We start from the raw sequence: 16,418 nt of genomic DNA, 5'->3' as shown, positions 1-16,418 counted from the left end.
ATTAGAGATGATGCTTTGACATGTAAGTTATTCTTGGGTTAAGATCCACCTTTCTAGGCATTGGTTTCATGAGTCTGAGAGGTGGTTAAGTGCATGCACCTTGGAGACCTTTTTGGTGTAGTGACCTGGGAGGGGATGAGTGAGGCAACAAAGGTGGAGATGATAGCATACTACTTTCGCATGACACAGTGCACAATCTTGGTTGGAGCATACGTTTTCCTTCACACTACTAAGGTCCCTTTTTGTAGAGCGCAAGGGATTTTGGGAAATGAATGGGACACTCGGGAGTGTAAAGCACCAGAAAAAAAAGCAAAAGTGATATTATCTCAATGTTTCAGAGATCATTTAGTGGTATATTATGGAGGAAATTGGTTCTTTGGTGCTCTTAGCACCACCCATAGGCAGGCCTAGGTTACCAAAAAATCCAATGAATATTTAAATGACCTTGGCACACCACACCATACACATGGTGCATTGGTTACAACTTACATGATGGCGGAGTAGCCCATGGAGTAAACGACACAAGGGGACACACGAGGTCCTTGCGCAAGGGGTACGTTTACACGTGGCGTGTAGCAATGTAAGATCTCATCAGTCAGTTTGCTTCAACAGCCCGCCTTTCATCACTACCAATACACTCCATTTGTCCTCTTTCGGAGCTACCAACGCCATCGCCTATTTGCCATAGCTCCTCTGACATCGCCATAACCTCAAGTTGGCTGTGGTTCCCCATCCTACCGTTCAGGCTCTGGAGTCTGGTCTGTTTCCCTGCGACAGAGGCTCGGATGAAGCAAATTGCAGTTGCTTTGAAGAGATCGACACCTTTTTGTAGCGCGGGCTTTCCTTCTTCGTTTCACGAGCCCCTTACATCAGGCCAGTAGTAGAGGCAGTAGGTTACGGTGAAAAAGGTCAGTCGCATATTTGCTCTTTTCTCGGAACTGTCTTTTAGGGTTCCCATCACAAACAGACTTTTCCAGATTTTTACCAGGTTGATGCTGTTGCATTTAGGGTTCCCCAAGCTGGACACTGTTGCACTTAGGGTTTTATAAGGTGAATGCTCCAGCCATTAGTCAGTTCCAGTTAGGGTTTTCTGAGCTAAGTGCACCAGCACTACCAATTAGGGATTTCCAGGCCTTATGTGGATGTGATTTAGCAGTTTTGAAAGCTTTACCTAGGTTTTAATCAGTGTTTTCCAAGACAGACTCATTAGTTTCAAAAAGATGGATGTTTTAGCAAATTGGGTCAATAGAAGTAGGATACATTAGCAACCAGGATTTTCCAAGGTGGATGCTCGAGTAGAGGATGGCATGGTTACGCCCAGCCTTCCCTTAGCGTTCACTCCTCAGGAGGATGGTCTCCCATTGTCCTCTGGTAAATCCATTCCAGCAAGTCCCTCTTCCTTGAAAGCAAGCAATGTGCATGATATCCCAGATGAAACATATGTTGTTGACCTGGCCGTGATAGACATAAATCCAGGAGAGGAGGGGCATGGCAACAAGCATCCTGAAGGAGACATCAAGGGTTTCATCAAAGGCGAGCATGATATTAGCATGGTTGAGGAGCCAAAAACAGAAATGGAGGGATTTATTATTGGGGAGAATAACATTGGTATGATTCAAGAGCCCATAGCAGAAAGCGATGGTTTTGTCAAGGGTGTGCATGACAATGTCAGGGTTCAGCAGCCACCAATGTCAAGGGACTCGGTTGCCAATACCAGTGCGAATGCAGGTTGTATACCAGGAAAAAGGAGAGTCCAGTGGAACGACAGCCATGGAAAGGAGCTTGTTCATGTCATTGAGTTCGAAGTGAGGTATTTTAGTTGCTCTTAGGATTCCACACATTGAAATTGTTTTGTTTGTTTGCTTAGATTATCACTGTTCCACCTTTGACATTTTTTGGTTCATTTGTGGTGATTTGTGTTTGCATTTCTAATTGTTGCGGCTGAGAGAGCTGTGACTTCACAAGTTTGTGTTACATATTCATCCACCTTTGAAGCGAATCTCTTTGTGCATTTGTTCATTTGTGGTGATTTGTGTTTGCATTTCTTTTTGTTGCGGCTGAGAGAGCTGTGACTTCACACGTTTGTGTTACATATTCATCCATCTTTCAAGCGAATCTCTTTGTGCATTTTTTTGGGAGGAAAGCAGTTTTCAGGTGCACAATGCCAGCTGTCTTGTAGAACTTTTTAGTTTGAGGGCTATTTTGAGAGCAAAGCTGGTTAAGCTTTTGACTAGAGTCCTCCACCCCCCCCCCTCCCCTTTACTCGCTTCTTCCTGAATTCTGGGAACCATGCATCACTTATGCCCCTTTTTCACAATGATAGAGGTATTGATTCAGTTTAAGAGGTTCAATTGAGACCTGAATCAGTGGATGTTCAGAGCCCAGAGTTGGTGGGAACTCCAACAATGGAGATCCAACAGACCATAGTCTCCGAGCTCACTGTAATGGTAGATGCATCATCCTCATTCATTGGATGAATGTGTCATACTTGGTTGCCAGTTAGGGTTAGGGTTAGGCCACTACTTAGCGGCAAGATTCTGTATACAAGGGGGCCTAACTAAAGTGACCTAAGGACACACCTTTTTTGGCAACTTGTGCCAACCCTAGCCCTTTGGATGCCTATTGATAGGGCTGACCTGAGGCCTAAGAATTCGTCTTGTCATAGCCAACCTATAGATCATCCAGTTCTCAGCCAAGGGCAAGCAAGGGAGTAGTACTTTCATGTGCACACTCTCCCGAGTGTGATGTGGACATGCTTCTACGCATTGGCCAGCTCAGCTCAGCTTAGAGGTTGAGTACATGGCTGGATTCATGTGTTTGTAAGGGCTATTGTGCCAGTTCATTGTAATATTACCAAGGTGCCCAACTGTCAGAATACGCAGCACAAAATCTGGAAACAAAAGAGCAAGCACAGTGCAGAAAATAGACAGCACAAGAGAAGGAGAGAGATAGGCGTGTAACTCTGCTCTATATACACAAGATCCCGGAAATACAAGACACAAAATGACAAGGGCTGTGGGGCCATTTTATATGGCCCCAATACTGCAGTCGGCCTGCTCATGGGACAGCCGACAGGCTCTATATCTCCACGACCAGCATAAACACCAGTCGGCCAGCTGCAGGGGGTGTCGGCCAGCATCAGAGGTGTCCACGACCTGTCACATACAGTCGGCCACCTCTAGCAAACACACAGATGCAGTCGGCCAAGATCAAGGTCCTCCTGCCACCACAGGACTGCCACCCAAGCCACATAAAAAATAGGAAAAATGGGGGAAAAATACGAGGAGTGAGGAAAAATGAGAAAACACCTAAAAGGGCGGGCACACCCACAACAGAGGCCCTAGTAAATAGGTATAGACAGGAGATGACTTCTAACACCCCCTCTTAGCTCCTGGCTGTGAAACCATCCCCAGGGAGCTGGAGTGCCGCCGGAGCAACGCCTGAGATAGCGACTTCGTGAAGAGGTCCACCGCACTATCCTGCGTCGAACAGAACTCTAGCAAGATGTCATCAACAACGATCTTTTCATGAACAAAGTGCCTCTAGATGACCAAGGATTCCACCAGTGGAAACCCAATCCTGCCAAGTAACCTCTGCAACCTCACCACCTCACAAGCAACACCACAAGCAGCCCGGTATTTTGCCTCTGTCGACGACAAGGCAATAGATGACTGCCTCTTCCTGCCCAATAAAATTGCTCTTGAGCTTGAAGTAGATCTCCTCGTGTCTGGATCTCCTCCCCAATTTGAGTCACTCCAACCGTGGAGTCGGACTCCATCTCTCAATCCCCCTCCTGTGTAAAAGAGACCAAGATCCTTCGCATGCTGCAGAAACCACAAGATACGCAATCTTGCCTCCCAAGGCGTCATCTGCAACAATGAGCTCAACAGCCTCATCAGGTTGCTTCTGTCCAATCTGGTATCCATCAACCAAATCAATGAACCATTCTGCTTCCGAGTCAAAGAGGCATCATATTGCTCACAAGGATCAACACCTGTTACGGTGGGATGCCAAGTCCTGGAAACCTGCTGAAGACCACTCAAGGCCTTCAGAAACCTGTAAACCACCCCCTCTGAATCCGGAACCACAAAGCCTGGAGAATGTGCAACATCCATCTCCTTCTGCAAGTAATCAACTGCCACCTGCCTGGCTTTCCAATAGGTCCCCGTGGAAAGAACTTCCTCATCTACAAGAATTTCTTTGTCCCGAATACTATGAGACATCAGAGCATAAGTTACCTATAAAGTTTCCTCTAACTGACGAACACAAGAACTACTAACATCTTTACTGGAAAGTTCTTGCCAACTGTTGCCATCAATTGGCAAGCTATCCTCCATCTGGTCCCGGAAAGCCTTCACTTGCAGCGTATCCACACTTAAGTGGCCATTACCAGACTGCCACTCATCACAAAACTGAGGTTCTGGGAGAGAGAGTGTTGAAAGTTTGTAAACTCCATTCTCCACTCCGCCTTCCCAAACTACCTAGCCTGTTGCCTGGTCCTGGAGAGCAACAAAATCCTCATCAAACTCCACCCATGTCATGTGCACAGTGTGTATCTACTGTGTGCTACACGCACGTAAGACTAGCTTCGAGGTTTGGGGAAGCTTGGAGCTAGGCAGGCTGATTAGCTGAGTTAGGGATAGACTAACGGGCGGGCGCCCAAGTGTGGACACCCGATGACCGGCCAAGAGCCTATATAAGGGTGGCCAAGGTTAGTCATTAGTCATATAGAGTCTCGCGAGATTTGTGAGAGCTCTATGGTCTGGAGCCTGGATCTAGTGCAGACGTGCACCTGCTTTACGCAGCCGAGGCCGGTAGCAGTCTCGAGGCCCACGAGGGTAGCTTCGTGGCGGTATGGGACGTCGCGAGGTAGAGATTGGTCGGTACGTCAACCTAGTTAGCTCAGCTCGTGGTTGGCTGGGTGGGGATAGCCAAGACTATGGGCTTGCCCACGGCTGTCGTGGTTGGGTGGTGAGTCAGGCCTGTACCCCCTTCTTGTTTATTTGTTTGTTTGCAGGTTTCGAGTCTCGTACCAGGAGCGTTCTACGAGGAGATCCTTTGGGGATTTGACAACCCATACGCCAGTCTTGCAAACTTGATGCACTGAGAACAGATGAAAACCAAGTGTGGGAACATACAACACCTGGGAGGAATGCTTTTCCCCTCTGCCATCGAGAACTATCTCCTACCTGCCCTCACTGTGAACTGGGATAGTGGATGTATCCCCAGTATGATTGTGACCAGAATACCTGCAGAGATCCTGTAAAGCTGAACGGGAAGGAGTCTTGTGCCTGGAAGCACCATTGTCTAGAATCCACTCTCGAGTATCCGTAGCGGCGAGTCCTCCAACCTCCTCCTTGCCTAAAGAAAATGAAACATCGGTGTCTATCACCTCTAGGTGCACAAAAGCTGGAGTCTTCATGATTGCTACTGAGGAGTCTTCACCCTTCTCGGTGTTCCGCTTGGGACATTGCCTCCAATAGTGGCCTTTCTCGCCACAATCATTATAGGTCCTCTCTGCCTTTAGTTTCTCGCGGTTAGCGCCGGTCTTCTTCTCAGAAGACTTCTCTAGTGAAGCCTTCCCTTTGCCCTTGTTACGGCCTTTCGACCGTTGGCCAGTTAAGGCCTCCGAACCTGTGCCTTGTGGAGGGTTCGAGAATCTTTCCTCTGGGTCCAAGACCATGGGCACAAGCTCCTCCCACGTGATGGTGCTGAGCCTGCCACCACTGGTAATCAAAGATGAGTAGAATGCTGAGTACTGAGAGGGCAAATGCGACAGCAACGTTATGGCCATGTCCTCCGATGATATCTCCTTCCCAGCCTGAAGAACTTCCTGCTGAAGAGCTTGCAGCTTGTTAATGTGCTCCTTGCATCGTCAACGACTTTGCAGGACTCATAACCCGCATCTGTACTTCCAAGGAAATCCTCTTCATGGGTGATACCCTATTATAAAGAGAAGCCAAATGGTGCCATATACCTCTGGCCAGCGTCATATGCTTGATATGATTAATTACTTGTGGTGTGCAGTTGAGGAAGATGAATGAACGGACCCTGGCGTTGATATGATCCCACAACTGTGCCTGTGCTTCCCGGTCCTTACGAATTGACAGTAACTCCTCTTCCTCTACCTCCGGCCGTGGAACCCCAACAACGATGAAATCAGCAAGGTCGTATGACTCCAGAACAGATTCCATCATAACCTTCCATATGCCGTAGTTGTTCCCGTCCAACTGACGGTCCACAGGGACCGTGGGCAGTGTTGGGATCTTCACATGCTTCTCAACCATCTCTAATAAATGTGCCATTGTGGGGATGTAACTGAAAAAGGGTGGGTGGGTGGGTGGGTGGAAACAAAGAACTTACACCTGCAAGTGGCGGTCCAGCAAATCAACCCGCCGTCCTCTTGCTTCTCCTCTTCTCGAACAGTCCCGAACAGTCCACCAATCAGCAACGCAACAGTCCCCCTCTTGCTCACACAACTCCCAAGATCTATCAAGAGCCTAGGGCTCTTATACCATGTCAGAATACGCAACGGAGATGATGACAAAATCTGGAAACACAAGAGCAAGCACAATGCAGAAAATAGACAGCACAAGAGAAGGAGAGAGATAGGCGTGTAACTCTGCTCTATATACACAAGATCCCGGAAATACAAGACACAAAATGACAAGGGGCTGTGGGGCCATTTTATATGGCCCCAATACTGCAGTCGGCTTGCTCATGGGACAGCCGATAGGCTCGCAGTCGGCCAAGATCAAGGTCCTCCTGCCACCACAGGACTGCCAACCAAGCCACATAAAAAATAGGAAAAATGGGGGAAAAATATGAAAATAGTACTAAATTCTAAGTGAATTGACTGAATGTTGACCTGCCCCATGGTGGGAACATATGATTATGTTGAATGGTGGCCTAGCTTTTTAGAGACTCTCATATATGTCTTGGAGCCTGGCCAATTGCCGTTGGCCAGCTCCAATCGTCCATGAATGAGGTAAAAATGCTACAAAGCACTAAATATTCTTGTCGGCCAGCCTTGATGGTACCCATGTGTGAGCACTTGCTGTCGTCCAGCCTCCTGAAGCCTGATAATGGTGGACTTGTTGCTTCGTCCCTGACTGAGCCTACCAGCGCCCTAAATCCACCCTAAAACTTCTATCTAAATTAGGGATTATGTTTTAGGTTAGCCATGTCCACAGTTGTGCACGTGACATTCCCTCCCGTTAAACTTGATGATGGGTTGGAAACGTGTCATCCTTCGTCCTTGGACTACTGACTCTGCTTTTTGACACTTTGACTAAAAACCTTGTTATTCCTCTGATTCCACTCCAAGTCTGGTTAGAGAACTGTGCATATGTTGAATGTTCTACTTTGTCCCCATGCTTGTAATCCTTTTCCCGTAACACAGCTATGGTCACCTGCCCAGAATGATCATGCCAAATGCTCTACCTTTGGAATTAATCTGAGAGCTATGCTCCTTTGAGCTCACAACTCCTAGGAAATGCTTTCCGTTGGCTTTGCCTGGCGCCACAGATCACGTTATAAATGCTACCCTAGCTGCATTCTTCCATGGATCTGTGCACCTTTCATTGGATAGTTGAGTGCTCAAATGGCTGAGCCTGAATGCTCTGATACCATAGTCTCAAGGGATGGGGGACGGTAACCGGGGACGGGGACGGGGGACGGCCATAAGTAGGAAATGGGAACGGGGGAAGGAACGACACTCAAAAAATACTTTTTTAAAAAGTTTTTCTACTCTACACTTATGCTACTTTGAAAGTACATCAAAATGAGCACAAATTTACACTAAAATGGTAAGCTTTTGAGTCATATTAACAAAATATGCCGATCAAAGAGTGAAGGTGTTGACGGTTGATTGTGTTAATAATTAAGTAGATACAAAAATGAGTCATGACTCAAGAGTTAGGATTAAGCCTTAAGGAGGCACAATACATGGAAGAACTCAAATGACAAAAAGTGCTTAAGCCTAGAGGCTAGAGCTTAGTAGTAAGGCCCATGAATTATGATCCATGAATGATCATCCACGTGAAGTGCTCGCCTCATGGTCATCGGTAGCTTGTGCCGAAGGAACATCAAGCTCATTCTCACTCTCATCCTCACTGGCATGTTGCTGCTGCACCTCATCCTCTTGTAGATCTTCTTCTTGACTCATCTCCCACTCGGTGAAGGGATCTTCCTTCTTGGTCATGCTCTTGCAAAACATTCGTAAGTTCGCGTTGATGAAGACAAGGTCATTGGCACGCTCTACCCCGAGTTGGTTCCTCTTCCTAGAGGCAATGTGGTTGTAGGTGCTCCAAAGTTGTGTAACACGCGGAAGCTCTGGGAGTCTTCTTTCAGCCCTAAACACTCTTGGCAACATGCTGATGCAAAACGCAGATATAGAGAGAGAGTAGAGAGAGAGAGATATGCTGGAAATTCAGTATATTGCTGTAGTACAAAAAGGTACTCTTACACACAGCCCTAGGCTGCCTTGAATAAAAGGTGAATAACACCCAAAACTGTCCTCCTACGGGACTCCTACTGACCCAAACCCCTAGAGGGTTGAATGCCTACAACTATGAGCCTCCTAGCCTATTTATAGGCCCATGAAATCCTTGGAGAGTTGGCCGACCAGCAGCCGGCCAGCAGCCTTGGCATAAATACAAAAACGCAGAGCCCCTTTATTTGTGGGCAGCCGCCTTGTCTTCATGATGCGCTTTAGATTCTGCACTTGAGGCTCCTAAATTCTGGTTCTACTCATCTTTTACTGGCTTGCCCCTTCTGGATTAGCCCTGAGAAGGTACATGGCATTGATCATGCACATGACATCCCCCTCTGCTAAACTTGATGACGGGAATCCAACCTGCTCTTGGATGACTGTCATCATCCCAATCCTTTTCCCGAAGTCCCTCTGTCATCCATCCATCCCTGGCAACCCTTTTCTCTGAAAGCCCGGCCTGTTCTCCAAACTACTCTGTCTCATACGAAGATCTATGCATCTGTTCCATCTAGTCCACAATCCATTCTTGCCCTGACTCTGAACACTGTCTTGGTCTTCATTCTTGAGAAATGAGTCTGGCACCCTCACATCACCCTTGGAGGATAAACCTCCCTTGGGACCGTTGCCCGAGAACCTATCTGGCTCACAGGACTGCCATCCCCTTTGGCTCTCTTTCTCTTCTTTGTATAGTCTCAGTCTTGTGGTTCAAAGTAGTCAAAAGATTTTGTCTGAAACTTAACATCTTTGAAATCTTTGTTGGCATTATCATCTCCAGATTAGATTGGGCATATATGTGCATATTTCATACTGTATCTGGCCAGATTTATGAGGCCATGCATTCATTTCATTTTAGATATTGTTTTGCTATTTTGTCTATTTTTTAGACATTATTTTAGTATTTTTTGCATAGTCGGCCAGCCCACTGTTTTTATACTGGCCGACCATCTCTTGTCCAACCTACAAATAGGTGGCTTGGGTTAGCATCATTAGCACATCATTATTCAGCTATTGCTGTTGGTTGTATGCACCTACGGGCAGCCCTCGTGCTCTACTTCAGCAGATAACAAGTTTTCTACTTCAGTTCTTTTGCACGTGTGTTTCTTTGCAAGATCTATTGCTGTTTTTCTGATTTATAGCCATTCTTTCATGGTATCTGAGCCCAGTGTTACAAAGAGACCTGTGTTTTCTACATCTACTGCTGCACGCAAAGAGACCTGTGTTTTCTACATCTACTGCTGCTGCACGCAAAGAGACCTGTGTTTTCTACATCTATTGCTAATTTTCTGATCACCTTTGTTGAAGAGGAGGATTCTGCTGCGTTATCGGAGGATATGGCTTCTGGTCATAGTCATTCTTCTCTCTCGGGGATTCTCTTTTCTTCTCCCCGATCCCAAGTCCCAACTTCACAGGCTTCTTCTTCTCAACTTCCTGTTTCTCTACCTTATTCCTAGATTCCTGCTTCTTTTCCTTCCATATTCCCCACCACTACCACTTCTCTTGTTTCTCCCCTCCCACAAACCCTCATCCCAACCCCTTCCCATGTGCCATCCTATTCACCCCCTCAAGTGAGTGATTCCATGAAGCTGACTGCTACCAACTACCATACTTGGTCGTTTTATACGCAATTGCTTCTTGAAGGAGCAGGTGTGTGGCCCTCTGACACCACTCCTCACTTGGTGGATCCCACGTTTCGTGGAGTTTTGGATGCACGGGTCCGTCTTATCATCATCCATTGTATGACACCATCTATCCAGGCACAATTCATATCTTCCCGGAGTGATGCCAGTCAGATGTGGAATGAGATTCAGAGGAGGTTCGGGATAATATCTTCCGTGAAGATTGCTAAGTTGGAGGCGGATGTTGAGCAGATTACCATCAGTGACTCAGATAATATCATTGATAAGATTGGGGAATTCACAAGGAGCAAGAGGCAGCTTGAGGAGTATGGGAGTTCAATCAACAACCCAATCCATAAACTGCTTGGTAAGCTGCCATCATCCTTTGACTCTTTTAAAGATCACATTTATTTTCGTGATCCTCTCCCCCCTTTTGAGGAAGTCGTGAGTTATCTCCACGACAAGTGCATGCTTCGCGGAAAAGGCAAGTCAGAGTCTGCTTTTGTTGCCTCCAACAAGGGCAAGGACAAAGGCAAAGGCAAAGGCGGAAAAGGGAATTCCAACAACAACAAGCAGAAAGTCACCACAAAGTCATCTTCTGACGACGACGATTCTAACAGCAACAAGGGTTCCAGGATGAAGGAATCTTGTGAGTTTTGTGGCCGACTTGGTCATTCTGAGGCCAAATGTTTTGCCAAACAGGCTGCTTCTCGCAAAGCTAAAGCCAAAGCTAAAGCAAAACAGGAGTCCTCCTCCGATGGCTCAAACACTTCACCCACGACAGATGGTTCAGATACTTCGCCAATGACAGAGGAGGGTACGAAGTCTCATGCTAAGATGGCTTTTCTTGCTGTCTATGATCCCTCTGTTCTTTCATCTTCACAAGAGCAGGATGAGTCCATCCTGGTGGTCACACAGGAGACTTCTGATTCCAAAGTCAGCGCTCTATCCGTAACAGAGGATTATTTACAAGAGTTTCTGATAGAGACCTTATCAGTTCCTCTAATCCCTTTGGATGAGTAAGACCCTTCCCTTGTGTTGTTTCATGCTGATGCTATTATTGCAGATTTTCTCTCGTCTCTTTCAGAGGAGGATAGTGGTTCTTCTACTTGGCAGGTGGATGATTTTGTCGAGATATCCTCACATATTTTGGAGCTTCCTACTTTGGCAGTTGCTTCTCCTTCTTATGTTTCAAAGGAGGCATCTTCCACTATCTTGGAGCCTGTCCCTACTTTGAACCTGACAACTTCTACTATCACTGATGATCAGTTTGTTCCAATGGTTGTTTCATTTCCTTCTTCTTCAGAGGAGAAGTCTACTTCGGTCCCGATACTTGTTGCAGATGCAGAGGAGGTACCATTTATGGTTCCATCTCCTGAGGGCTTCTCTCTTCAGATTGATCCTATTGTTTCGTCTTCGATATCTTCTCAATCTTCTCGTGGCTTCTTCCGAAGACCTTCTCGGTATTCAGATGTACCATATCTTCGCAAGCTTTGTGCCTTTTATGAGGAGGTTGTTCCTTTAGACTCTTTGGAGGTCTTTCTTCAGCGTGCTGGAGTCGGTCCGCCCATCTGGTGCTGAAGAGGAGGTGTTGGCATTATCATCTCCAGATTGGGCATATATGTGCATATTTCATGCTGTATCTGGCCAGATTTATGAGGCCATGCATTCATTTCATTTTAGATTTTTTAATGCTATTTTTGTCTATTTTTTAGACATTATTTTAGTATTTTTTGCATAGTCGGCCAGCCCACTGTTTTTATACTGGCCGACCAGCTCTTGTCCAATCTATAAATAGGTGGCTTGGGTTAGCATCATTAGCACATCATTATTCAGCTATTGCTGTTGGTTGTATGCACCTACGGGCAGCCCTCGTGCTCTACTTCAGCACATAACAAGTTTTCTACTGCAGTTCTTTTGCACGTGTGTTTCTTTACAAGATCTATTTACTGTTTTTCTGATTTACAGCCATTCTTTCAAGCTTCTCTTAATCAATTCAGGTACCACCTACCGTGACGATATGGCTGAACTAAACCTCTTCCCTTGAAAAATTCACACTCCATTAGTTTTACATAGAAGACTTTTCTTCTGGGAATGTCAACACAATACTCAAGTGCTCTACATTCAAAATAAACAGACTTTGTATACAGGTTTGTCTTCCAAAGAAACAGCTACAAGCCAATGAAATACAGCACTTGGAGCAGCTGTGAGGCCAGGCACCAAGGGTGTGAGAAACTAGGGCTGAGATAAAACCTCCTCCTTCTTGAAAAATTTAAACTCCTTTAGTTTTACGTAGAAGACTTTTCTTAATGTCAACCTAATTCTTAAGTGCTCTACATGCAAAAACACTGACTTCGTATACATTTTTCTCTTCCAAAAGAACAGCTACACGCCAATGTAGTGCAGCATTGGGAACAGCTGTGAGACTGAGAACCGAGGGAGTGAGAAACTAGGGGTGATGAAAAAACATAAGAGAGAAAAGGAGGGGTTTATACGCCTAGTGAGCAAGAAAGGAAGCAAGGCAAAAGAGCTGTTGGCAAACTGTGGGTGTTTTTTTGTTGTTGTTGGGGGGCTCTCCTTCTTGATTTGCAATGTTATTCATTTTCTGCTTTATAATTTTACGGGGGACTGATGTCCAGCTATTCCTCTCTTGGGACTTTTTTCTGTCATTTAAGGCTTACTTTGTTGCCCAAGATTAATTAAGGAAAGGTAAAATATGTACCATGTATGGCTGTGTTTTTTGGCTTCTGAATATGATGTTGACTTTAGAAATGATCACTAGTTAAAAAATAAGCTCCTCCTATTTTTGGTGTTGACGAACAGTGACACAGGTGACTCTGAAGATGATGATGATGATGCTGATTCACATGCTTGCACATGCACCATCCAGTAATGTCTATGCCAAGGTTTCAACGTCAGATATACAGTTTATTTTCTTATTATTGCAGCCACAACTTACTACAAAAAGATTTTTTTTGGTGAGTAGTTCACGGGGTGATTTGATTTAAGGACCATCATTAGAGGAAAGCTGCAGAGGAGTACCTCTTCTCCTCATCAAGTAAGGCATCAACCATTTTGTTTGCCTAGCACTCATGAAATGGAATGCCTAAACTGGCAGCCACCACTCTGTAACTAAAACTACATATTAAATACAAAGACAGCCTTCATTTTGTAGGTCTTTACGTGTGAGGAGTCAATGGAGTAACCGTTCTTTGGAAGTGTGCATTTGTTGACTCTCTGTCTTCAATTTAACAAAAAATATTGCTTTTGATTAAGTGTACTTGGAAATGTAATCGGCACTCACCAGATGGGATTGCATAGATTTTTCAAGTGATTCACTCTAGTGAATGCGTCAACAGAGGACTCATCTTAGCTGCAGGTGAGGAATGGGCGAGTAACTTTGCACGCAACACGCCCAGCCCATCCACCGTCAGAGACTACTTTGTAACTAGCTGTGAGTATCTTCGTTGGTAGGGAGTGTTTATGAACAGCTTGAGGATATTCATAGGTGCAGCCCCCCTTGGTCCACTGCTTGATTTGCCTCATCTTGTGCCGATTTCTAGTTGAGCAAAGTGAGAGTTATAATTCCTCGCTCGCCACCTTCAAGTTCCACCTCTGAGTTTGTAGGGAGTTTCTCCTTGTCACCTTTAAGGTTGCATCTCTGATTCTTGGGAGCTTGAGCTCATCCTTGTAACCTTTAAAGGTTCCATCTTTGACTTCCTATCGCACTCCCGGCACCGTCATTGTTTGAGAGTGCCAACAGGCATGTTGCATGTGTAATTCCACCGGTTGGTGTGGAATGCTTGGTTGAACACAATACTAATCAACACGCTTAAATACACCAAGATTTAATGGACAACAAGCACAATACAAGATGTAATTTGCTGAATTGACAAGAGACGCACAATGAGCCGGAACGGTCGACCCCTTTCTCAAATAGTGTATATTAATCTTGGGAGAATCAAGTACATAATGGGTATTTCTGACCAGATTTCCATATCAATGCATATGAATACAATATTGTTTACAATATGGTTGTCGGTGTAGCTTTGCAACTCACACTACCCTCTTAAGTGTCCATGTTCCCTACCATCTGCTCTCTATTGTTCCATCAACATATGGTAGCAACACGTACTGCGGAAGTGTTAAGGAAAAGTGGGGCCAGTGAGATGACACAGAGATTGGTCTTGTAGCAGGTGCATAGAAGACATGACCTGGTCTCCTTTCTTTTTGGCTTCCTTCCTTTCCCCGTAATCTCTAGCACAATATCAGGACCAACGAGCAAGCACTACCTCTCGACCTAACTTTTCTTTTCACTCCCGCTGGGCATGAGTCCAGAGAAAAGTATAATTCGGTGATATAGAATGGCTAAGGTGAGCATTGCTATGGGCAAGTAGTGTTGCTTGTCTACATAGGACAAGAGAACACTACACAGGGTATGTGAACATGGAGTCCTGTTTCTCCCTCCTGTTACTTGCTTTCATATTTAAGCATCAAAGCTTACCAATTGCCAGTAGAGTCGATGACAACGGAAGTCTTCACGATGGAAGCGTTTGGAGTGTTGAAATCTTCAACCTATCGTGATCCTTCGCAAAAGTCTTCAAGAGGATGAAGGGAATCCTGGGAAAGCTTTACCTATGGTTCAACTTGAGAAAGGAAGACTGAAATTAGGGTTTTCAGTCAAAAGACTAGAAATTATAGTAAATATAAGAGTTGTTTTGTTGAATTTCTGTCATTGGGAGTGTGTGGGAGAGTGAACACTACTTGGAAGCTTGGAAAACACACTAGCAAGCTTGGATATGGAGTTGAGAAGGAGAAAGTGCAAAAAATACAACCAAAAGGCCTCATGAAGGAGGACGCCAATTTCTAGAGAGAGAGGAAAGAGAGAGATGATGAGATATCTACCCTAGGTGTGTGTCAGGTAGAGAGGACAAGTGACTTGTAGTGCAAGTGGGGATGGACACATGGTTGGTTGCTACTTTGTACAAAGGGGATAAGGTATGGGCAATGGGCATTGAGTTTTGTTCACCTTGGGACATCAGTGTGTGCGAACATAGGGTTGGTCATAATTTATAAGTGAGTTTTGGTCGCCCAAAAGTTAATGAAGTGTGTACACACTCACTTATAAATTAATGCTAATTCCTAAGGCTAGGTTTTTGACCAATACTTACCACTTGTCACATGCCACATAACCATGTCAACAGATAGTTTCACACGCATGGTTTATGGGCGGGCGTCCCCTTACTCAGTACTACAAGCAAGCATGAAAACAGCATGCAAATTCAATTGTAGGCAAGCATATAAATATGCTATGCAATGCCGCATTGGTATGGACAATCCTCGTTCATGAGACTATACCAAAATAGACGTGTTCCAGGCAAGTACACGAGGTACCAGACCCAATGGAACACCAATCCTCCAAGCATTTTTGGGCATGTACACACATGCACAAGCCCTAGCGGAAATCCAAGTACACAGTATCAAATGAGTGGCATCAGTCTCGGAATATGCAACTGCCATGGACGCCAATTCAATGCACATACATAATGAGAAAGCATGGGTGGACCAATTGGGTGGCCAAATGGTGACAGCATGCATGTCACTCCTGCTTTTAGCCCCTTTTTTGTATTTGCTTGTTGTTGCCTATCTGGCTGATCGTTTGCTTTTTTCCATGCTTGATACATTAGTGCTTCTACGCTTGAATGGAAATTCCTATTATGCACATTAAAACTCTCTCCCCTTTTTGCCTCTCAATTTGTCAAGTATTTTCTAGGCAAATTATGTAATTATGGTAGAGTTTCTTGTACTACTTTCAATCACCACACATGAAATATGTTAACAGTTTAGTGACATGCAAGTTGCATTACCATTTTCAACCCTACTATCTACTTCTGAATCTGAGTAAGCAAAAATACTACATAAGGCAGGCTCAATTGGAAAATAATTTTGCCAGTCTTATGATGTAGTATGCAGGTAACTCGATAAATAACTTATGTTTTGATGGGTTTCTATTTCTATTACCTATAAGTAACTATTTAGGTGCCAATTTGATTTATTTTGAAAGCTACTTCATGTAGCAATTACTTGATCAAATAGCTTTATCATAACCATAGCTGCTGAGCTAGCCATGTAACCATACAGTATTTGATTTAACAAGAAAATAAGCTAACTAGTGCATAGATGAAATGCTCCATATGATATGGTTTTAATCATGGAGGATTTGTCTAGCTTGCATTAAACCTCACTGATCTGATTTTTTTCTTGTGAAGTATGCATTAGTGTACAGATTTCAATGTTTTGTTGCTTGC

At 44.9% G+C, this 16,418-nt stretch overlaps 1 protein-coding gene across 3 annotated transcripts; it reads left to right on the top strand.

Annotated features, from left to right (window-relative positions):
* Nucleotides 1-566: 566 nt before the first annotated feature.
* Nucleotides 567-13,280, top strand: LOC147629991 (uncharacterized). Of its 3 annotated transcripts, none has more exons than XR_015267773.1 (3): nucleotides 567-1,810; nucleotides 12,942-13,004; nucleotides 13,097-13,280. XR_015267773.1 is itself a non-coding variant. In XM_086811566.1 (3 exons), the coding sequence occupies exons 1-2, from the start codon at nucleotides 1,308-1,310 to the stop codon at nucleotides 13,001-13,003; spliced, it is 573 nt and encodes a 190-aa protein (XP_086667692.1). In that variant the 5' UTR covers nucleotides 571-1,307; the 3' UTR covers nucleotide 13,004; nucleotides 13,097-13,280. The 3 variants fall into 3 exon arrangements, 2 of the variants coding, with proteins under 2 accessions (XP_086667692.1, XP_086667691.1); XM_086811566.1 differs by having other exon boundaries at nucleotides 571-1,810; nucleotides 12,934-13,004; XM_086811565.1 differs by having other exon boundaries at nucleotides 588-1,810; nucleotides 12,934-13,280.
* Nucleotides 13,281-16,418: the final 3,138 nt, after the last annotated feature.

Source organism: Cibotium barometz, chromosome 17 (assembly GCF_041138505.1).
Source record: "Cibotium barometz isolate CiBa-2024 chromosome 17, ASM4113850v1, whole genome shotgun sequence".
Taxonomy (NCBI): domain Eukaryota; kingdom Viridiplantae; phylum Streptophyta; class Polypodiopsida; order Cyatheales; family Cibotiaceae; genus Cibotium; species Cibotium barometz.
This window is presented reverse-complemented; position numbering and strand designations above follow the sequence as displayed.